The sequence below is a fragment of the Emydura macquarii genome, unplaced genomic scaffold (genome assembly GCF_026122565.2).
Source record: "Emydura macquarii macquarii isolate MOO-44397 ecotype Brisbane River unplaced genomic scaffold, CSIRO-AGI_Emac_v2 contig_1363, whole genome shotgun sequence".
In the NCBI taxonomy this organism is placed as follows: Eukaryota; Metazoa; Chordata; order Testudines; family Chelidae; genus Emydura; species Emydura macquarii.
Window position 1 is genome coordinate 24,031,226 of NW_027131500.1, and position 24,494 is coordinate 24,055,719.

At 39.1% G+C, this 24,494-nt stretch overlaps 1 protein-coding gene across 2 annotated transcripts in view; it reads left to right on the forward strand.

The window, feature by feature from the left end:
* The window catches only part of TTC29 (tetratricopeptide repeat domain 29), a 194,274-nt gene extending 170,174 nt beyond the window's left edge, over positions 1-24,100 (forward strand). For both annotated transcript variants that reach the window (XM_067551997.1, XM_067551996.1), the window contains exons 12-13: positions 22,856-22,931; positions 23,857-24,100. In XM_067551997.1, the coding sequence (XP_067408098.1) occupies positions 22,856-22,931; position 23,857 (77 nt within the window). In that variant the 3' untranslated portion in view covers positions 23,858-24,100. The remainder of the gene's footprint in view (positions 1-22,855; positions 22,932-23,856) is intronic.
* Positions 24,101-24,494: the final 394 nt, after the last annotated feature.

Sequence of the window (24,494 nt, forward strand, 5' to 3'; positions counted from 1 at the left end):
AGTACAAAATGTCACCATTTTCTGTAAATTAATTTTTAAAGGCATAACCAATTATGGTTACTTGTTACTCATGCTGTTTAGTTAAAAACACAAACTAAAAAGGAACAAATGTCCTGCATACTATGGTCTACCCTCTGTTACAGCTGTGCAGTCCCCGTAAAATAAAGCTAGTGTTAATGAAAGCTGAATTTGGCCCAAATGTATTTGCTTGTCCATTCTTTGAATTCTTTCAGCATTTACATTATAGGAAAATATCACAGAGATTTTGACATTGCAGATGTTGCCATTAGAGTTGCAATCAGAATAAAATCTGATTGGATTGTCATTGGGAGCTTTCGAGTTAAGTTACTATAATGTAAGATAGATGTTCTTAAGAGTATAATAGCAAGCAATAAGTTGCCGTAGATGAGCAGGATACAGAGCATCTGAAGAACTCTGTTTTGCTAACCAACCAAACCTCCCTTAAATAACTTAGAACACTCAAAAACAGGGAGGTCTGGGGATTTCCACTTTATGCTACCCCCAGACAAGGGCAACCATCTTCATTCTGCCTACAAGCAAATGAAAATAGTTTCAGTTAGGCTTTTCAAAACCACAGCCTAGCACACCACATACAGGCACTTAAACAGACTGCAGGAAGATGTGGAGAACAGTGAGACACTATTAGAAATATGCTGAAAGAAACCTTTCCTGGGCAAGCTAAACTACAAGTGGCTGCTACTGGGGTGTCAGAATCAGAGAAGTCCAAATTCCGTTGTGGTCTATGAGCTGGGGTGTAAATTCAGGAATGTGACCTCTCCACAATGCACAGCTGAATGCCACTGACATCAGTGGGAAGTTTGCACAGAGATCACTGGTAGAGTATGGCCTTTAGGTAATAACTACATTATTGTCTCATTCATCACTCAGTCAGAAAATTCTCTGTTCTTTATGTCCATCACTGTTTCTACCCTTTCTTTCACTTCCTTCCTCATGGTGCTTTTACTATATCCCCCTCCCTTACCTGTCTTTTGGAGTCAACTCTATTCTTTCTTCTGCATTTCCTTCCATGCAAGGACTCTCAAATCCCAATGCTGTGGGCTTTGTGCCCTTTCCATCTGCTAAAATGATCAGCAATTAAATAGTTAACAGTATAATGCTATGTCATCATTTGGATTTAACGTTCACACTCCAATCAGATTAGTAGATAATTAAGGAGTTCATACCCCTGAGTCACTGTTCCAGGCTGCTTGAAGACTCATGGTAACATCATTGCATTCATTAATGATTAACCTCTGGTGAAAGTTTTTGGGTCTCTTTGAGAAAACAAATGGGAGGAAACAATTCAGTGGAATCATGTTGGGGTTCTTTGGGTATGTTTATACAGCAGCTATGTATGCCAGCTATGTTTCATTGCAGTTTAGACTTCTGGGCTCAGAATGATGAAAGAGCCCTGTAGCTTGAACCCCAGAGCCTGACTCAGCCAGCTGCAGGGGTTTCTTTGAAACTGAGTGTGCGTTTTGAATGCAGCAAAAAATCAATATCTTATGAAGAAGGAAGGATTTGTATCTTCTCAGATTTTATCCAAGCAAAAATAAAAGATCTGAGAGAAGTCAAAGAATTTTTTTCTATGGGGTTTTTATTGTATTTTATCTTTTCTCTCAAGTTTTCATTAGCCATTTAAGCTAAATAGTTGTTAACAAAACAAAAAATAGTTTTAAACAGTATGACTAAAAATGCCTTTTCCCTCTCAATTTTCAGCTTTCACACTTGTCTTATCTGATATCCTAATTTCACTAGTTCACTAACCACTATCATTTCCAGCTTTGTAGCCAAGACCTAAATTTTAAAAAAGCAGAAAAATCCATGCAGAAATGTAAAGGTAAAAAAGATGTGACTTTACACTGATATTAAGTAAACTTTTTATACTGATAAAGGCTTTGTCTACTGATCTGTGCCATATTTACATTGAAATGTTGTTAAGTAGTATTGCAATGGAATAACAAACTTATATTTTTAAATATTAAATTTTTTTATTTTTCTGTTGGATTTGTTAGCATAAAGTATCCATTCAACAAAAGATAAATACTTAGGGCCTGTTCCAAAGCCCACTGAAGTCGATGGCAACTGATTATGGTAATAGCCTGGTTCTCAGTGCATTCGATGCCTGGTGGAACTTTGGGAGAGGAGACCACAAAGGTGGCTTCCAATGGCCTTTTTGGATCAGTGGTGCTCGGGATGCTAAGTGCTGGCCCGGTTGCAAAGAGCAAATTTAGGGTTTCTCTAAGAGTGTATGTACATTGCAGTCAAAGGTGTGACTGCAGCACATGTAGAGCTGAGCTGGCTTTATTCTAGCTAGCACAAGTACCAATGGCAGTGATTCTCTGCCTCTGCAGCAACGGTCAGTTAGCAATTACACTGCTCCTGCTCCTTTTATTTCTGTTTTTTCCCTTTTTTCGGGCAGTGGTGAGCAGTTTTGATATTGCAGGCTTCTTTCCTCCTCCCTGGGGTCAGATTTAACCAGTCTGATGGTTTAATCCAGCCTGAGACTCTGTTGCAATGTCTTCCTGCCAGATTCTCTCCCCCTCTACAGACATGGCAGAGTACCCAAGAAAGCACCAGATCAAATCCAAGTCGTATGCCATTTGTGAGGCAATCTTCCTGGGCTCGGAAGATTCTCCTGGGTCAATTGTACCCCAGCCTGCACCCAGCCAGCCAATCCTAATGCTGTCTTAGGGCTAGGAGACCCCTGGAGAACAAAGAGGGTAGGTGTGTGGGTCCTCAAATTCCCCTCCTTCCTCCAGCCCCAAGTCTTCAAGTGAGTCTGAGTGCCCTGGGGAAAGAACAAGGACTCTTAAACAGCACTTTTCTTCCCAATTCAACCAAAAGGGTTCTAATACAGAGTCCCACTCCCTTGAAGGAATGAGACCTAGTGGGAGAGGAGTCAGATAGAACTTTCTAGAGGGTTTAGGCCTTATGGAAAGCAAGCTAAAAAAAAGCCCTCTCCAAAGTCACAACAGAGCTCCTACACTCACAAAGCATGCAAAAACAGCAGAGAAATCAAAAAATGGGAAAAGGGGAAGAAAAAGCACAGAAAATACAGGGCTACAAGTCCTCTGACTCCTCTTCCTTCTCCCTCTCCTTCACTGAGGAAAATGAACTATCAGACTCTGAATCCAAACAGGACTGAGGGGAAACACAACACAGGTTTTTTTCTCCCTGAGAAGTTTGAGGCCATGTGCAGAAAGGTTGTGTCCACAATTCAATTCCAACCACATGGGCTTTTGAAAGCAAGCCTCAGAGTAAATTTCTCCCCTCGAAATCCTTCCCTAAGGCTGCAATCCCCCTGCACTCTTTCAAAGATTTGATCAGGGACAAATAGAACAAGTCTGATAAGAGCAAGCACTATTAACAAAAATGACCTCTGGTTCTATAAGATACAGGAATCAAAGGCCTCTTTCACTGAGGTACCGCAGTTAGATGCCACTGTAGCATTTCTAGCAACAGATATAGTTATTCCTTCAGAAGGGAGTTCTACCCTAAGGACCAAACAGATAGAAAAATGGATGCCACTCTCAAGAATCACTTTAAGGCCTCTGTGATCACCTTCAAAGCATCCCTACCAGCTACCTGCTTTGCAATGGCATCTCTTTCCCAGCTGGAAGATCTCAGAGCCCTAAAGAACAGAGGTCATCCTGATTTTGGCTCCGTTTTAAAGAAAAATCTCCTTAGCAACTGCATTTGTAACTGACACCTTGATGAGGTTCTCGGCCAGGCCCATAGCCTCCAGTTCAATAGCCAGATGCTACTTATGGTTCCGACCCTGGAAGGTGGATATGCACTCCAAGCAGGTCATATACTTGGCCAAATTTACAGGTTCTCTCCTTTTTGGAGAAAAGCTAGATAATGTGGTGACTGGCGATGCAGGAAAATCCAAGCTGTACCTCTCATCAACTCTAAATAGCCTCAGGAGGCAATACAGACCTGCTTTCTAACAGGGATGCTCCTGTAAGCCTTCACCCTCACAGAGGCAGCCGCGAAGGGGCAACAGATTTTCCGAAGAAAGGTCATGGAGCTGAGGTTTGGGGGGAAAGCCCAGAGGAAGCTCTCACTCCCTCCCCCCTGCCAAAGTCACTTTATGACAAAGACCACGTAGGCCTCCACCAAGAGCTGAAGTTATGATGCAGAATTTCCCTTTTCCGAGAGGAATGGTTCACATCATCCATGGACAAGTGGGTGAAGGAGCTAGTGAGCCAGAAATACTCTCCTGATACACCCCATCCATTCTTTATCCAGTTTCCCATCTCCAATGATCCTGTAAAGTGCAAGATCCAGAACAAAATATCTCATCTTCTGGATAGTGGAGTGATAAAGGGTTTTCAGGGATCACTTACATATTCTTCATTGTTCAAAAATGAACAGGAGGGAATCTGAGCCATTCTCCACCTCAAAAGGCTCAGCAAATGGATGAAGAAAATGAGATTTCAGATAAAGACCCTTGCCTCTCCAGTGTCATCCCTGTCCCCGGGGGACTTCCTAACATCAGTGGATCTTGCAGACACTTACTTCATATTCCCATCAGATCATGCCACCACAAACTTCTGAGGTTTGCTTACAGCAGAAAGAATTATCAGGACCAAACAGTCCCATTTGGCCTGTCCTCAGGCCCAAGAGTTTTTACAAAGATGGCGGTGTTGATAGCTAGACTGAGGTTGCAGGGTACTCACCTGTACCTCTCCCTTGATGACATCCTGAGCAGAGCTCCATCCCAGGCTGCAGCACACAGAGCCACAACTCAGACCCTGAATCTCTTGCAGACAAACAACTTCAAGAAAAGTTCTTTTTCAAGTGGTTCCAGACATGTATTCCACTGAGGTGTGCATGCACCCCGTGCACCGAAGCTGGAGAACTTTGTTTAGCAATACACATTGGGGTGGCACTCATGCCCTCTGGCTTTCATAGTCATATGGCTATTTAAGAGTGGTCTTTCTCCAACACCTCTCGGTTCATTCTCACCTCCCAGAATGTTCTGTGTGGTATTTTTCTTTTCTTGTAACTCAGAGTGTTCTCTCTGTTTGTTTTTTTGTATATAGTTAATATTTATACTTAGTAGTAGCCTTCGTGTCAGATTAGTTTAATAGTTTGTTCTTGCCTTCATCAGATTTCAAGCACTGTCCCTCATGGGGGGGGTAGTCATCCCCGATAGTGATCCCCATACTAGTTGTTTAGTGTGCCTGGGAGAGGGGCATATTAAGAGGAAGTGGTCCATTTGCAAGTCCTTCAAAAAGAGGACGCAAGTGGCTAGAGACTTATACCTGAAGCAGCACCTGATGCTGCAACCCATGGGACCTGCTTCAGTGCTGGGATCAGATCACCAGGCTACTCAGAAACCTTCAGTGCCACCATGAGAGTCTGACTCTTCTCTAAGAAGAAGAAACCATTCTCCATCCTCTCCTTTCCTGAGAAAGAGGACTCATAAAACTGACCATAGTAACTCTAACGCTCTGGGAGATTCATCATCCTCTTCTAAGAGGAGTGCTGGCTGGCACCAGAATTCCTCAAATACTCAGGATAGAGCTGGGCTGTCTACCTGCTGTCCGGTATGGAGGCAAGATCATTGAGGCATCATACCATCAACTCCAGTACCATCTGTGGGGCAGCCATTGTGTCCAGTACCGACAACATCGGTCTCAGTATTGATCATATTGACAGCACAGGCTTTTCAAACAGCTACAGATTTACTCTGCCTCACTGTACTGGACTCACCTGTGATACAGGAGTCCACAGCTACGGCAATGTTTTCTGCAATCCCTGGAACATTTGGGTTGATTGCCTCACAATATGGGCTGCAGCAGTTGTCCTCCCCAATCAGGCTGCAGAGAAAAAACCTCTCTCTCTCTCTCTCTCTCTCTCTCGGCAACAAGGGATCCGTTGTTGGTGCCAGTTGCATCTTAGCCCTGGAGTCCATGTTGGCTTCTACAGATCTGGGACTGGCTGGAGCTACGAATGTGGTACCAGCCTCTACTTTGGTAGCAACATTTATTCCAGTACCAATTGTTAATGCTGCCTCTATGACACTGACTGTACTCCAGGGCACCTGCTGGTCTGCCTTCTTTAGTACTGATGTGGCCCACATGCTAAACTTCCAATGAAAATGGACGCATGATAAGTCCTTCAGCCATGGCTTCTTCATTCTTTCGAATTGTTTGGAGGTTCCTCCTTCAAGTTCAGAATCATCTTCTGCTCTCCTTCATCCAGACACCGAGCTCAAAAGTTCTTGAGACCTTCGGGGTCACCACTGGTACTGGGATTGGTACAGTTCTCACAGTATAGATAGGGGTTCGTGGCCCACTTCCTACTGACCACAGATGTTATGTCTGTTTTCTCAGTGGCATTCTCTTGATCTTCAAGGACTCAGTCCCCAACTCGTTCCAGGACACAGTCACTGAATCCTCCCACTATCTCACTTCCTCACCCAACTAGACTGGAGACATATACTGAAGTTACTTCCTCTGAACTGGTTCAGTTGGAGCCTTTATTGCAGGAGCAAGCAGGATCACAGCAGATCCCACGGGGCCCCACATCCCCCTTTATCTTCTTCATTGCCTTCATTGAAAAGACTTTATGGCATACCCCGGATTCCTTATCACACACAGTAAAGTGCACTAACAAGTCGTATTATGAGCAATCCACATAAAAGGGAACTTGAACCAAAAAGCACACTGGCTCAGCAGGCACAGGGTCAACAACTCCAAGTGGTGCCTAAATCAGGAGGTCTTCAATCTAGTTGTGCAGACATTCAGTCTCCTTGCAGACAACCTGTTCACAAATTATATGAATGCAAAGAGACAATACTTCACCAGGGAGACAGACCCCAGATCCATTGGGACAGGTGTCTTATAACATAGACAGCTGTAGGACCTCCATTAAACTTTACCCTTCCCACTCCTAGGGAAGGTGGTCCAGAAAGTAAAGTGAGAGCAGGCCACAGTAACACTGTTAACTCCCCATTAGTCAAGGAGACCTTGGTTTTCAGACCTAATAGAGCTGAAATTGGAGCCTCTGCTTCAGCTTCCTTGGAGATTGGACATTCTCTTGCAGGGTCCTTTTCTCCATCCAGACCCAAAGCAGCTTCAACTAACAGCCTGGCTATTGAGAGGGAAGCACTAGTATTGCTGGGCCTGTACTCCAAAGACATCAGGACTTTGCTTTTGTCTCTAGATTAATGTTGATACTAAAAGCATATTCCTCCATCTGATCCAGATTCAGCAGCTGGTGCAATGTCATGGTGCCAATCCCAGAAATCCACTTTGGATTTTCTCCAAGAAGGCATTGAGAAAGGTCTTCAGCCCAGCACCATAGCATGTCAGGAATCTGCTCTTAGTGGTATTCAGGATTCACAGGCTTCCTGTCAGAAACTCCCCAGATAACAAAGGTTTCTTAGAGCACTCTGGCTAGCCAGGCCAGTGGTCATACTACTCTCTACCACTCACATTGAGAGCCTTGACAGGTCATCCCTTCAAACCTCCGACTTCAGGGTCAGAATTCTGCCTGTTCATCAAATCTTTCTCTTTCTCCTGCTGACTTCTTCCATAACCCTCCCTACATATATTCACTGCTCACTACTTCCCAGAAGTCCAGAATTCTGGGATACACTGGGCTGCAGAACAGAAAATTTCCTTCTGATAATTTCCTTTCTGCTATCAACATCTCCCACAATTCCACCCACCCAAGATGGCTCATGAACTAAAGGTCAGATACCAATGTGACCATTTTGTCTACTGTGCATAGTTTGTTACCTCAGGAGTATTTGTTAGTATTATTATACAAGTATTTTCATACCTTTGGAATAACTCACCTGTCAGCAAGTGAGAGAAAAGGGGGCGTGGCCAGGGTGTGCAACATCAAATCTTTGATCTGCCTCCATGAGGTGCAGAGTGAGAGAGCTGTTGAGCAGAAAGGAATTGGTAAGACATTTTCCATAATTAAGTGTGAGATCCAAATAACTTTGGTGCAATGTGATCATCTTGGCAAACCTTTCTAGAACCAGGATTGTGTCAAAAAATCTATTATTAACTTTCTCTTGATCTCTTCAGTCTCCTTGAATAAGGTTTCCTTAAAAGTTTGTGAGACTTTTTCCTGGCTTTGGCTCATAGCCTGCAACATCACTGACTAATGCAGATAGGGAGTAAATATGCTCGGGGCTTTGGGATTATTTCTCTTGTGAAGTCGAGCTAAGCGGTAGGCTAATGCTCTTGCTGGAAAAAACTACTAGGGGAATTTATTCTGCTAGCATATATTTTCTGTGTACCTGGTTTAAGTTGTTTTTTCAATTTCTTTTTCTGAAAAATCACATCTTTAGAAGAGAAGTACAAACCTATTTTTAATACAATTGATGTATTATATTGCATTTTATAGGTAGCTTGAATTGAGGGTGAAAAATATGATCTAACATTTTTTTAAAAAGCTCTGACAGCACAGAAAATGTCCAAGTACATCTTTTATTACACTGTTCATGTTGTAATACTTTTTTTGCCACTTTTGTTAATTATCAGAAATATTTATTGTTCGAACAAGAGAAGTCGCTCAAGTATCCATCCGCTCTCCTCCCCACCTGATATTTTATTGATAGCAACATTATGTTAAATGTGTAACTGAGTAGTAAAATTTAGCACTAACACTTGTATAGCACTTTTCATCTTCAAAACTTAATTGCAAAGCAGTTTCTATGGAATAATTCTATGGTAAGAGAATAGTTTGTCATAATCAAAGGATTGTGACTTCATTGTAGGATCAAGTAGAATGAGAGAGGTTGGATGGTGAGGCAAAGATCTTTCACTGAACAATGATTACAATAATAGCAAAGACAACACAGTTACTGGCACAATAAATTGCTTTCTGTTTTACAGTTTTGGCCCAAAATCTAATAGAATAATCTGGTTTGAGTTTGCCATAACCATAATGATTTATATCCTACCATATTCTAGTTAAGAAAGAGTGAAGCACAATGAAGGAATTGATTTGATTAATGTGAATTCCTTCAAAGATGGCTCCTTCAGGCTTACTGTAACTGGGATAGTATGAATTTTTGTTGTCTCAGTACCTGTTTTACTAGTATCTTCAGTCATTATTGTTATGTGAATAGACCTCTTAATAATAAAGCCTCTCATAATAATTATAGGACAAATTCTACTGTGTTACACCATTGTCAATTTGAACAACTCCATTAAAGTCAATGAAATTAGCCTAGATTGCCACAAGTATAATTAGGAGCAGAATTTGGCCCTAAATTCACTATCTACCAGTTGTGTGACTAAATGGCCTACAATTTCAATCCCCTAATTCAGTCCCTAGCTCTCCAAGATGATGATCTGATATTTTAAAATGGATGGACTGAGTCACTGTGCTGTGCAATTGCCACCTGTGCTGTCAGAACTCCTCTCTTGCCTTTCTGAGCCAGTCATTTCTTTGCGATTAAAACACCAAAAAATTAAAATTGCCCCTGCTTCCCAGTCCTTCAAAGCCACAGAAACTTAAAAATACCTTCAAAATTTCTAATTTCATTATTGTGCAAATAGAGGTCAATGAGCAAAAAAAAAAAGTGAGGCTTCCCCTTAAGCAAGAAAGATTGTGTTGCAGAGGGGTATCCATGGAGTATGTGAAATAATGGCCAAGAGCTATTATGAGTGGCATTTTAGGAATGTCTGTGTGTAGATGTGTATGTTTTATTTCACATTGTCCTCACCTTGCTCTGTAAGGATGACTGATAGCCTCACTTTGTGATTTTTCTGGCTTTTAAGAGTGTAGTTTTATTTATTTTTTATGACCAACCTCACACTTGTTAAATGTAATTTTTGCTTCATATAACATAAAAAAGCCCATCTGCAGTATGTTGTCCCATGAATTAACAAGAATGACTGGACATAAGACAAGAAATCTTTTAAAAACATATGTTCTCATTAAATACCTTGGCTATCTCAGTAAAGGAGGTCTTATGGGGTCATTTTTGATGCAGCACAAGTATATCATTTCTGTTCTTCTGAAATAGGTTTTCCAGGTTTATACTGAGCTTGTATAAAGGCGTATTGCATAAGTAAGGGCTTAGTTTGTACATTAGCATTTTACATCTTGGATTCTTACTAAATCCTTCCTTTTACCAACCTGATGCTGAACAATCTATATTGATTTCTGCTACATGTGTTTATGGTGTTTATTTTGATATGTCTGGGATTAAAAACAAAATTAACAAGCATAATCAATTGTCTTAGTGATAAAAAAAATGATGCGTTGGTATCCTGGGTTACATTCTTCTAGGGGAAAAAAGAGAGTGAAGGAGATGTTATAATAAAGGAATCGATTTATTCAATCATTGGGTATAAAAACATTAGCTCTGGGAAAGAGCCTTCCTCTAAGAGCTTTAGCTGCCCAGTCTCACTTGTGTGGCACAAAATGATTTGCATTTTTAGAGAAATTTCATGTCTTCAGTGAGCTCTAGTGAAACATGAATAAATTGCTTTCTTTTCCTCTTTTTCTGACTTTATGAAGCTGAATCCATTAGGGGCTGAGTCGAAGTATAATGAAATAAAGGCAACAACTGACATGATGGAAACCCTGGATTAGGTTTCTTACTAGTCCAAGCTCAGCTGTCATGGCCTACATGTCAAGTTAGTGGTCTTCAGGGAGGCCCATGAGTACATGTGGATATTTTTTTTAACTGCTACATTACAACTGGTCTCCAAAGCAGCCAGAAATTAAATAGAGAAGCAAAGATTAAGAATTAGATAGAGACACAGCAAGCAGTTCACCAGAGAGAGTTGAAGTCAGGCAAATAAACCTTTCCAAGCTTGCTAACTCATTTCTGTCTGCTAGGCAGGCCTGCTTGTGACCTACCTTTCTCCCTTTGTGCATACTGAATTTACGTGATTGCTTAAGATGCATGTAAGAGATACTGCTGTTGATATTACGGAGTACATTGGCCCAGCCTTGCACTAAAGCAATCCACAGAGTTCAGCACAAGGGAACATCACTCATCTCGGGAAGAGCACTGTCAGAGGTTAGCATTTTAATTCTTCAGTGTTGCACAGTTTCTGAATTATTCTTGTTAGTTGGTTCATAATCTGGCATTAGGTAAAATCCAAACTGGACCTGGAAGAAAATGGAAGTTAATTTGCTAGTTTTATTTTACATAAATAAATATGTTTGCAGATCAGGGATCAGTATGGGACTCTGCAACTGGGAGAGAGATAATTTGCAAGATCTGTCTCTGTGAAATATCCCTTCTGCTGCTGTAAAAAGTCTGGCTAGGAGACACGTGTACCACAAAGTAGAAGCAGATGTATTTTAAAGAAGCTTTAATTAAACATTCTTTTGCCTTGTGAGTTTCAGGATGAGGTTAGATTATGGTTTGATCAGGACATAAAGGAGAATGAAACAGACACAGGATGGATTTTAAAGCAGAAAGCTGAAGCTAAGGCTGATCAGAAATTTTCCAACAAACTGGTTTTCCATCAGAAAATGGCAATTCATGAAAATCAAAACATTCCATAGGAACATGTCAATTATGACAAAATTTTGACGTAAACCAGACAAAGTTCCAATAGCAATATGCCTGGTTTCTTGCCAGCTCACACCTACCTCTGCCATTCCTTCACAGCCCAAGCTAACCAGCCCCCTGGCAGCTCACGTGGTGGGTTCCCCAGGAACCCTGGGAGCCCAGGCTCCTCAGCAGCTTACCTGAGAGACAGAGGAGGTAGGAAGTTTACATTCCATAGGAAATTTTGCATTTCCAGATTTTCTTTCTGAATCTAAACAACTTTTTTCCAGAAATGAGAAAAGTTTCATGTGCCAGAAATGCCAGTTCTTGCCCAGTTCAAAATGTAACTATATTAACGTTAAGGGAGGGCTACCTCCCAAAAAATACCATGCATTTATTTGAATCCAGGGTGCCCTCAACAGCACATAACAAATATTCACAGTTGGCCCCCTTCAACTAATCCCTATAGTTCAACCCAGCTCTGAATCCACTAGCCCTCTCCTTGCAAGGAGGAGGGAGTATACACAAGACTTTACTCTGTCAAGACTTAAGGTCTCCCTTCCTTCTTCTGGCAAATAAAGTCCATGAATTTTCTCCTAGATCTCATGTTTACTTCTGGGACCTGGCCCCTTTGAGGCTCTCGCCCTCACTGGTTGCAAGGAAATTACAAACTCGCTCACAATTCCTGTCCTTACTCTTTATTAATCTAAAACCAGGTCACTAAGATATTGCAAGGAAGGTGAAAAAACTCACCAGACATCCTGCCATTCTTGTCCTGATATACTCTAGTAGTATTGCCCTGAGGGGAAAAATCCTTCCTGACCTCCAGAACTGGTGATCTGGTCAGACTTTCAGCATTTTGGAAATACAAGTTCAAACTACTATGGGGCAGAGGGTCCGGGGCAGCAACTGCAGCAGAATGGCAGCTGCGTGCCCTGAAGTTTTCACATACACCAAAGGGAGGGGAAATCAAATCAAGCTCTTCCTCCTTCCACAGCCTAACCAATGGCAGCAGCTAGAGATGGAGAAGTTTCTCCTCCTCCCACTGATTCTCTGTCCACCCAGGCACAATCTTTGTGTGACTTCTAGGTGGAAGGAGGGTCCCAGAGCAGCCAGTCCCCCCATCTCGGGACCCCAGGGGTTTTCTTTCCTCAGCCAGGATGATCAGTCATCTGTCACATTAAATCTGTTCTGTATGGGTTCCTATACTATTGTCTCACCATAGTATGGGACTGGTGGTGAGGGATCGGAATTGATTTTAAATTAAGTAAATATGTCTATTCAGCTAGTGGATGTTTCTAGAGCAAACAATGTGATTTATATGGCATAATTCAAAGAACATGTAAATTATTAGAATAATGCATTTTAAATAGATAATAATTCATTAATACAATTTAAAATATGGAGGGCCAGATCCTGAGCTGGAGTAGCTCCATTGATTTCAGTAGAGCTGCACCAGATTACACCAGGTGAGGACATGGCCTGGAATATTTTTAAATTCTATCGCTTGCTTACATGTATTTAAAAATCTCTATAATACTGTAACATTCTAAAGTCACTCCCAAGTCACATGCTGATTGCTAATAAACAGAACATTCATCTCCATTTTTCAAAGTAATCTTTTTTTTGTGTTTCTCACGAAAAGATCTGGATTGACTGGCCTAAAGGCTGGAGTCCTCTCTTTATCCACAGAAAGAAAAAAGATGGGCTGTGACAATGCAGGCTTTCTCACACTGTCCCACCAATCTACCTCAGCCATGATTTGGAAGACAAGCCCCATTAAATTCAAAAGCCTAAACAGATAAACCCAAAAATTCTATGCTGTATCAGTAGACCAAATTAAGTAGATGCTGCAGTGTGAGGTCTAATTAAAAGCACTGGGTCTAATTTCACTGTCTGGTGGGAACATGAGCCAGGGAATTTTACAGGTGGAAATCTCCACAAAGTTCACCATGCAGCGATTCTTACCTATTGTTTTGTCTGGCTGATGGAGGGTGCAAGGCCTACCCACAGCATTTCTGATTATTATTTTTATATATATATATAATTTATATTACTACAAAACCTAGGACCCCAAGTCATAGACCAAGACCCTATTGTGCTAGGCACTGTACAGACACAGAACAAAAAGAAAGTCTCTGCCCCATGAAATTTACATCTAAGTGTAAGACAAGAGATAACCGATAGATGGAGACAGAGAGATCACAAGGAAACAATGAGAAGTAGTGTTCTCAGTACACTAGCTGCCTAAGTATTGTCGAGTTTTTTGTAAGCTTTAAGGCAGAAGGAGAATTTTAAGGAGGGATTTGAAGGAGGATAATGAGATAGTTTGCAGATGCTTACAGAGAGCTCCTCCCATACATAAGAGACAGCATGGGAGAAAGAGCTCAATTTATTTAACTTAACAAAGAGAAGGTTAAGGAGTGACTTGATTGCAGTCGATGGCTATCTACATAGGGAACAAATTTAATAGTGGGCTCTTCAATCTAGCAGAGAAAAGTATAACATGTTCCAATGGCTGAAAGTTGCAGCTAGACAAATTCAGACTGGAAATAAGGTGTATATTTTTAACAATGAGAATAATTAGCCATTGGAACAATTTACCAAGGTTGTGATGGGTTCTCTAGTGCCACCATTGGCAATTTTTAATTTGGCAATCACAGGCAATTTTTAAATCAAAATCATATTTAAATATCTTCTAAAAGGTATGCTCTAGCAACAATTTAGGGAAAGTGCTATAGCCTGTTATATGGGAAGTCAGAATAGAGGATCACAATGATCCCATCTAGCCTTGGCATCTGTGAATCTAGGTACTTGTATGAAAATTTAACAAACAGGCCTGTCATCAGTGGGAGAGTTGAGGCAGATTCTTCTGTACTCACCTTCAGGTTCTTGGCAGCACAATTCCATTGGTTTCCTTCTGTCAAGGCTTCTATAACTAGTAGATTCCCCATGAATCATGGAATCATAGAAGATATGGGTTGGACCTCAGGAGGTCATCTAGTCCAACCCCCATGCCCCAGAACCCTCTTCAAAGGAATCTCTAGGGGGGTTCCATGGGAAAGAAATACAACTTTAGAGATATATATTACCTTTCTATCCTTAGCTCCGTGAGGCCTGTTGGAGGATCTGCACATCCTGCCTGTCTGGACCCACAAAGAGTCCTTTGTGGATTCTGGAAGGATATTGCTGTGTAGATGGTGAGTCCATCTTCCATAGAGGAGGGAAATCTATGCATGAATCTTAGAGGAAAAGGTGGGTCACTGCAGAGGGTAACTTTCTTCCCCAAAGAACTCACAGACAGGGAAATGGATTCTTCTGTAAAGTTCAATTGTAGGGATTCTGCCTCTGCTTTGAAAGCATCATTGTCTTCTACCTGCTTCTTCCACACCTTCTTAACCTGAATGGATGGCTAAGACTCCTTAAAAGATATAAAGCTTCCAAAAAATCTCCCTGGCATTCACTTTTGTAGCAGATGCATTGGTTAAAAAAAAATTATTTCACTGGCTTCAATTTCTGAAACCAGAAGATACCTTTGACTAATATCTTGGACGATAAATTCCCAGGCAGAACACTAATTTATACTGTCCTCCAAATACCCAGATGGCAAACAGTTTGTAAGCCACTGGGCAAAGTAGTCATGCTGAAAGGAAGAAGTGTCTGCCATCAAAAAGGCAGAAGTATATATAACTGTAAAAGAGTAGTAGGCTAGCAAACTGCAGAGCCATGTTTTAAAAACCAACAATAGAATAACTTTTCTAGACTAGGAAACTCTCAATGAGACTATACAGAGTACTAGATGTAAAAGCAAAAGAAAATTACATCAAGGACATTTCTGTAAAATTTATGTTGAATTATGTTGCTCTATCATTACATTTGAAATTCAGGATGGTAATAAAGTACAATTAAGCAAGAGCAAATGTTAAAAGAATTAGTAATGAGATCTTCTTCATCTAGATACACCTCAGAGGAGCCTGATTTTCAGAACATGGGTACTCCGCAGTTTTGATAAACAAATACCTTGAAGGCATCTCACACTGGGAATCCAAAAGTTGACCCCAGAAATCATTAGTGATTTTTTAATGTCTTGGCCGGTTGCGCCTGATGATATAGCTCTAATTATTTTGCACAGTAAGAAAAGATGATTGTAAGATATTAATGTAGTTTTGAATTGTTCCTCTATATGTTTTTATGTAATTGTTTATGGTTGTATAAAAGCCCAGACTCAGTACAATATTTTATGAGTTAAGAGTGAGATATTAAAGGTTTCATGCACAGCTCTGAAACACAGTTGCATATTAAATGCATAAAGTTGGTTTACAACTAGCAGTAGCTTGGAGTGTTTTGTTACGGGACCAGAGTTAATGTGATTTGGGGGATGGTGAATAAGACTTTTTCTATTTATTGGTTTTGGCATGAATTGAGTGTTAAGGTAGTGCTAGAATTGTATTTCTAACCTTAGTTTGTGATTTCCATGTTATAGTTTATTTATATACTGGTATGTGATGTGTATTGTTTTGTTTTGAAATATACATAGCAATCACAAGTTAACAATTCTTTTGCATAGGAATTCAGCAATTATATGCTTACCACACAAGCTCTGATAATTGTATTATCTAAACTCTTGGAGTTCTTGCTGCTTTTCTGCCCCTTTCTGAGATGGGTATAATTTATTCACATTTTTTAAAATATTCATTACATAGATAATATATGCACACATAATTCATGTAGTTGTAAAAAATCTGTATATGCCTTCTATACTTTTGTATTCATGTGAAAACAAATGTAAATATCTTCAAAATGTGAAGAGGAAGCTCTTCAGAATGATTCAAAGACACCTTCTTGAGTAAAGTTCTATGAGAAAAGCGTTTTTTACGGTATCTTTCTGATTTGGGCTAAATCTTCAGCTGTGGCCAAGCTGTGTTCAGGGAGGGATCAAAAGTGGTTTCATGCCACCTTTTTGACCCCTTGCCCGAGACCAGTTTGGCTTCCACTGCAATTTAGAGAGCAACCTCAGGTCTGCTTTAAGTTGTGCTGGCTTGTAACAGCCCCCAAAGGGACTGTTTTTCCATCTGGGGAGCATAAGAGCACTCCAGCCATGCTCCCTTATTCTGACACACCCTTTACCTCAGGGTTGCCGGGAAGTGGAAATAAGCCAGCTCTATGCCTTCTGGGATTTCCCTGCACAAAGGAGAGTCCCCAGCTTTCGAACTACTTTGTGCTGCTGGGAAATGTTGACATAATGAAAGAATGGGACATTTTTCAAACCATCTCACATCTGAAAAATTCCTTTCTTGACTTCCCCCAAACTTGGGGAAGGGAAGGTATTGGAGTGGAGTGGAATCTAGCCACAGATAAGATGCCGTATTCTTATTTTAGGAGAATAATTTGGGTGAGGTGTAAGGAGGTTGAAGATTAGGATAATAACTGTAAACTGGCTGCATCCTTTTTTATGGAAGGACAAGTTCCCCTGGAAGCTATCAGTGTTTTTGAGTATGTCACTAACATTAATTTATGTTTGCATACTCCTACCATCCTTTCCCTCTAATGCCAAAATATCCAAAGGAGACTGTGGGGTCTTGTTCTTATCTGGTAATTTCCTTTCTTTGTTTATCTGTAGTCAACAGTCCAACCTATATTAAGGAAGAGCCCATTCAGAGTTGAGTGTTCAGCAAGTATATTATGCAAAGGTGTTATCTCACTATATGATACACTGATGTGTAGTTTTCAGGGTGATTATAGGATATCAAATCTGGAAAGATTTCAAGGTTGCCCAAAAGTCTGATGTCTGCCCCAACCATGAAAGAGAAAAACTTGTCTGAGAACCGTTGGATATGCATAGGCGAGGAAAGGAAATTATCAAGTAAGGACAAATTTGTATCTCATTAGGCCTTCCCATCCTAATAAAAAAAATTGTACTTTCTTTACAGTTTTCATGGTCGCAAGAGTATTTCCATTTAAAAGAACATAAAATAAATCCTGCTTCCAATTCATAAACTTGCCCCCCAACCATTAAGCCTTTAATCAAATAAACCTACCTGTACAATATACCTGCTGTAATTTCTTTAGGGCTCCCATCTGTACTCATAAAGATTCATTCATTGCCTTGTATAATACATAAGTTCAAAAGAGAACCAAATAAAGCATTTTTACAGTCTAAATTAAACAACTTTGTCTAATGAAAGTAGAGGTGTCTCCTTCCTAATTAGGCCAGAAGCCCTAAGGGTTTTGTATTTATTTATTTATTTATTTTTAACAAATTGGCCTAGGAGGATCTGAAAGCTAAGTTAACTGAGCTGACTCTGTTGTTTCTCTTTTTCTGCCTGTTCACCAAGACTGAAATATGCACAGGCAGGTCTACAATTGTCTGTATTAAAGTAAATATTCAGCCACAAACTTATTCTAAAATGCAGCTGGGTAATTTCCCATCCCTTTCCCTACCCCACCTTCTAATATCTCTGATGTTCAGAATTCATCTCTATTGTATGTGGCTCTTAAAAATACCTATGATTAATAAATACTGTGATTCACTAGCCTGACTCATTTGTATTGTTTCCCCAGTGGGAGCATTTGCTGTGTTAGAATCTTGAGACACTCCATGATTACTCTGCCTGGCGGAACAGTAAGATGCTTTCAGTCTCATGTGATGTTCAGGTTTTAGTATAAAATAAAATTAAAGCATCCACAAAATGGAAACTGCAGATAAAGAATCTCCTTTTTATTAAGCAGTGGAAGTGTGTATATGTGTGTACGAGAGAGAGAGAAACCCTAATCAGCAAACGTTTTTTTACTAAAAAATGCAATTTTGGGCAAATATTTAAATTAAAACCAGCTGACTTATGGTACAATTCCTCCAGTCAGCTATATGTTTTTGTAAGATTAAAAACAATACACTTCAACCTGTTTCATAACTGTATATTGGTTCACTGGTATGGTTAACCTAGTAAAAATTACATAGCATCAATTTAAAATGGTAAACAGAATTATGTGTTTATTTCTAGAGCCCTGCAAATCCGCAGATATCCACAGACCATTTTTGTGGATCGCGGATCGGCTGCGGATACAAATTTCATTTCCATGCAGGGTTCTATTTATTTCAAGCGTGACAAGTTATCCTCCATTTTGCAGCATTAGTTACAGGTATTTATTTTAAATACCTTTTGCCTTCAGTATAAGGATACAGTACTCTTATCAGATTACTGTGTGATTCTTAGTCACTTCACATAGCTTAAGAGAATGTATAGCATTTTTACATTGTATGATCAACTTTTTGACAGTGCAGGGCCAGCATAGCTAATGGAATAATAGCCTGCAGGGTCCAGCTAAATGATATACGAATATAATCAACCTTTGTGATGACTATTCAAAAGTAATCCCTTTAGCTTTCAACTGCAACATATATTTCAACAAGGCAAAGCCATATGAAGAAAATCTCTGCAGACCCCACTGATACAATATGGCCTTCATATCCCCACAGTGTGTTTGCTGCTCATAGTGAGTTTTAAATTTAAGGTAATGGCTACTGTATATTCATGTGAGCATAGAACAATACCTTTGATTTGTTGGAGAAACGTTACATTAGCTATCAAGGGCCCTATTCAGTAAACTTTGACACAACCCTTATATACGGTTTACTGCTTTCTCTGAATAGAATGTGCCTGATAAAAATGCTTTGCATGCCCAAATTATACAAATTCATTAATCTTTATATTCATAAAACCACCAACCATAACTGCCTCTGTTTCAAGTATATCACTCCTGATACATGTCTAAAAGTGGAGACCAAATCTTCTTTTAAAAAGAACGCATTCAGTTAAATTTGATTTATTGGGATAGAAAAAATTGGAAAATCTTCTGCAAGTATAGACACACATACATTCCTGATGATGGTGGTATTTGGTATAGTATTTTTATTTCTGCCTCACTACAACATTCTACAGTTTATAACTAAAAACAGTTTCATGACCTTTCAAAAGGCAAGAAATTTTTAGATGAAAATAATGGGTAATATCTCATCATTTAGATTAAGCCAACTTGATGATATACTATAGCCTATGATAGGTAAGTTTTATAAAGAGTTTAATGAAGAGCCTATACTACATACATAGCTGACAGAATATGCAATATGTACTAATACTGAGTCAAATTAGATGGAATACATTGTATCAAATGGAATAATGTATAAAGAAACTGCAGTATGTTGCCTTATATTAGTGCTTTGTAAGTATAACATGTAGCAGTGGGGTAAGAACTCAGATATAAACACCAGGAACATCTGCTGTTTTTATATATATAATATGTATATATATATATATACACACACACACACACACATACACAACACCACGTATATAAGTTGTTATGCATATGTGTGTGTGTATATATATAGGTAATACAATAACACCATTGTTTATTTTTCTTTGACATACTGTACTTGAATATTTTAAGCACTTCATGTAAATTAATAACAAAAGCTACCAAAATGCAAGCAACCTTTGTTTATTTCCATCCCAATGCAGTCCAATTGCTGGGTTGCTTTTTACTTGTTTTTTAATGTGGGGTTTATTTTGTTTTGTTTCTTTACCAATAAGCAGAGCTGCAAACAAGTCTGCTGAAATAAAAACATTTGCATAAAATTCTTTGTAAATAGCACTCTCTCCTCTTCCCTTCCCTTCCCTACCCCTCAAAATATATTTTCTTCTTTTTGGCCAGATTCCCCCATCAGGCATTAGGGCTGTTGAGAATTCTTATTTTATTAGTAGTTAATTGGTTATCATTAAGTGCCAACAGTCTTTCAACACATAAAGAACTTTCCTGCCCTGCAGAGTATACAGCCTAAAAGACAGATGTTACATTTCATTGTCACTAAAAGCTTCTGAATGCATGGAGTTTGGGTGAACTCCTGTCCTCACAGAAATCAACTGGAGTTTTACTATTGACTTCAGTGGGAGTGTTCAGCTCTTAGCAGCTCTTATTGAGGGCAAAGGGACCTGTTGGGAGCTGAGATGCTCTAAAAATTGGGCCCGGTAATCATAATTACTGGTAAAGAAGCAAATATAATAAATCAGAAACATCTTATTGTATTACGAGGCCCCCCTCTTTTTCAGTTTTTAATTCTGCTTAACATTTCCTGGGAATGTGTCGGTGTTGTTACAAAAATTTTTAAATGGATAAAAATCAGTGCAATCAATTAACTTCACAGTTTTCTGGGTAAATAGTGGGGTTGATACTGGGGGGACGGAAGGACCAAAAAAAAGCAACAATTTGTGAAGCCACCATTTCTCCTTCTGAAATGGGAAATCTGATTCAGAGACTTCTGGCACTTCTTTTTTTAGGACTCAAGTGCTGACATGCACACATGCATGCACGTATGTGTATCTTCCATTCATTGACTTACTTTAACAGGCAGCCTCACATTTACACTTAGACTAATTTACTGTTAACATAAACCCCATCTACTTAATAGGTAAAAACCAAATGATAGCTTTTGTAAGACCCAGGAAAGTTTAGGAAAAAATCAGTAAAATCTGAAAAAAAAAAAAAAAAAAAAAGGGGGTTTACGTATATAATATATATATTACATATGCGCATACACACAAACACGTCAGTCCATCTGTATATCTATCTGTCCATATTTATAACACACAAATGACTGAGAGAGTGCATGATGGTATGGTGCAGTATAAATGATTTATTGGCATGAGTATGAAAGAGCCTCATTGTTCACAAGTGGGAAAGCCATGGCTGAGTTGTGTAGATTATCCCGTACAACTACCAGTAAAATATTTAGCCCAATCCCCACAATCAGTGTCTCCATTTATGTTACATATTTTACAGGGGGAAAAAAACCATTTTGAAAATTGTTTTAGAGGGTATTTAAAAGTTTATTAGTGCCATATTTCTTGTCCCTCCACCTGTACAGCAGGATTGAATGAGTCCTAGGAGTTGACCTGTATAGGCTTTCAAGAAAAAAGAAAGTTATAGCTTTAATTCTAATGAATTTTAGAAACATCTAAAAATTATCTAAAATAGGTTTTTCATACTTAAAATGTCACAGTATTTCAGCTAGGGCTAGAAACAATAGCTGTACGTCAGTGGGATTCCTAGCTTTCCAATGATATATAGCTCTAATGGGTCACAAAATACAGTATAAGACCTTGAACCAGTTCCTAGTCCAGAGCTGACTATTTCCGAGTTTAAAGGGATAAGATGTTGGGAAATAAAAACATTTGTGACAGGCTGTTCTGGAGTCTTTTAGTGGTATTTTGAAGATTTTCAGACGTTTGGAATGTTAGAAATAGATTAGTGAACAAGAGTGCAGGCAAAAGGCTCAAAGGTATACAAAAATGCAATTTAACGCATACTTCCTTTATTTATCATGTGGGTATCTCCACCACTTGTGTAGATATCCATATATGTAAGATAAGTAGATACAGATAATAGACACAGACATTTATATGTATTTCCACATGTAAACACATGCACACGTTTTGGGCTGTAGTCACTGCTCTGTTACTAGTTTTACAACATTGTGATTCCACTGAAATCAGTGGTGCTGCTACACCAACATAAAAATGGCTTTGCATAGTGATGTATCAGGGCCTTTATTAGCATCATCCTAAAATGCAGTGTTGTCAGCTGCTTTTGGGAATCAGAACTCCTAAGACCAAATTCAGAGGTGATGTGTAAAGCAGTGAAATTAGACTCCCTTATACCCAGTTAGATTCCCTGAGGCTTACTTAGCCCAGTCTGCTGCTAAAGGGATCTGAACTGATATAATTTAGGCCTGGTCTATTTGAGAAAATTTTAACTGAAATAACTAAATTGTCTCAGTAATACTGGAGAAAACCTCTAATATAGACATACTGCCTGGGCACAAAGTGAGGCTTAATCTGGTTTAGTTTCATTGTATAATATTTTTCATAAATTCAGTCATTTCAGTTTGAGTTGCATACAGTACTTCTATGAAGAGATAGTAAGCAAAAGTGTATATGTTGAAAGTTTCATTTTATTGAGTCAGAGGTGCTGTTCTGTCTGATTTGAATCAATTCCAAACTTTGCACTGACATGGAGATGGGACTCGATGATTTCTCTAAACTTCATGATTATAATGCGAAGGAGAGGGGTGCATTAACTTCTTTAGTTTGGGTAAAAAATTAGTTCTGCATTTCCTATATTCCATGTAGTGATGTGCATGCCATCTTCTTATGTTATGATCTAAGAGTTTCTGTCCCTTATTACTATATACTGTACTATAGGATTTTCACAGAAGCCTTCAGATTTTCTTAAATGCTACTAGGCAAAGCATATATCTAAAGCATTAATTGACATTTTTCTTGACAGAGCTCGCTGAAAACACCAGTGGTGTTTTGGAGACTCATGAACAACTTCTGCAGACATCCGTTCAAGAACCCCTCTGGTACAGTATTTGCCCCCATTCTAAATACTATAGGCCTGTTACCTAATAATCAGTTGTCAATCAAAAAGAATTGATGATAAAAATATGTTTTATGGAGTTTGAATTTATTTAATAATTAAAGAAACCTTAGATAATTCAGCTAGATTGAGTTTATTAAGCAATTATTATTCAGCGCATAACAGCAAGGCATACGTTACCACAATCTGGAAAATGTCTTGCAGCTAGTGACAGTCTGATTTTGATACTGTCTGGTTCTGTTATTTGCTTTTAGCTTGACACTTTTATACCCAAATTGTTTACAATTTCAGTCTTATTATTTCCTCTTTTTCACAGACAAACATCTCTCATTTTTAGTATGTTTCCTAACTTTCCAGCTGCTACATAACCAAAAATATTTTATTTACTTATGTCTTTTGGCAGATACTTTACATTTTGCTAACTCAAGTGTCTGTTGTTTGTTCTTTTAGTGCATTGCTAAAAATAGCATTCCTTACTTTAATTCTTGCAAAGGTTATCATATGGTAATTCTTGGCAAGCTGGTGTTTTTCCTTTTCTTAACATAATTGCAAAGCATCAGTCAATAAGCTCATATCTGTGTGCCATCTTGCAAAACTCACAGTGATGTCAAAGGAAACAGTTTATGCTGACTTTCCACAAGCTATTTGAATGTCTTTTTTGTTTTTCTCTGTCCAAATACAATATTTTGCCTTCTCACTAAACTGACAAAGATATAAATTCGCACTTTTTTGCTGTTAGCATCCAACCAATTTTTTATTGATGATTAGTTAGTCTCCTTTTACTTTAGGGATATAAACATTTGAGGCAGAAACAAATCCATTAACAAGCTGCTGAGTCCAGAAAGAAAAATCCCAAACTTACACTCCATGAAATTTACAGTCACATAATTTGCTATTTTTCATTACAGAGAATGCCAGCTCACTCAAAGAAAAAGCTCTGAACCTGTTTGATGAAGACAACAAGATCCTTGCTAGAAAACATTCAGAAAAACGTCCAGTTTCAGCTTGTAGTTTAAATAGGAGCACAGAGTTGGTGTGCCAGGGCCCAGCAACCTTAGATCCTTGTATGACTGGTGTCAGATTCAATATGTGTCACAAAGGTTTTTATCTTAACTAGCCAGCATTTTGAAATAAAATACAAATGGAATGGTAGCATTATTAAAGGAAAACTAGTATATTTGCCTATTGCATAAAGTATCCTACAGTGTGCTGTGTACCCCTGTGAGGTGCTGAGAACCCTGGACTCCCATGGAAGTCAAATGTGAGTAGGAGCTGAGGATGCTCAGCACCTTGTAAGATCAGGCTCTAAACATATATGTTAAATTTACATTAAAATCCAGCATTTTGTCTTTTTCCGTAACAGTACACTCAGATTTTGACCGCTTTTACATAGGGCCTTCAGTTGAGTTTAACAAAAGTGCTTAACAGCTGTGACTCAACTGGGTTTTAACATGGTTAGAATAGATCCAACCTGGTTGGTGCAGTATAGCATGGTTTAGATCTAGGTTATAATATAGTTTGGCCCTAACCAGCTTCAGCCACAACT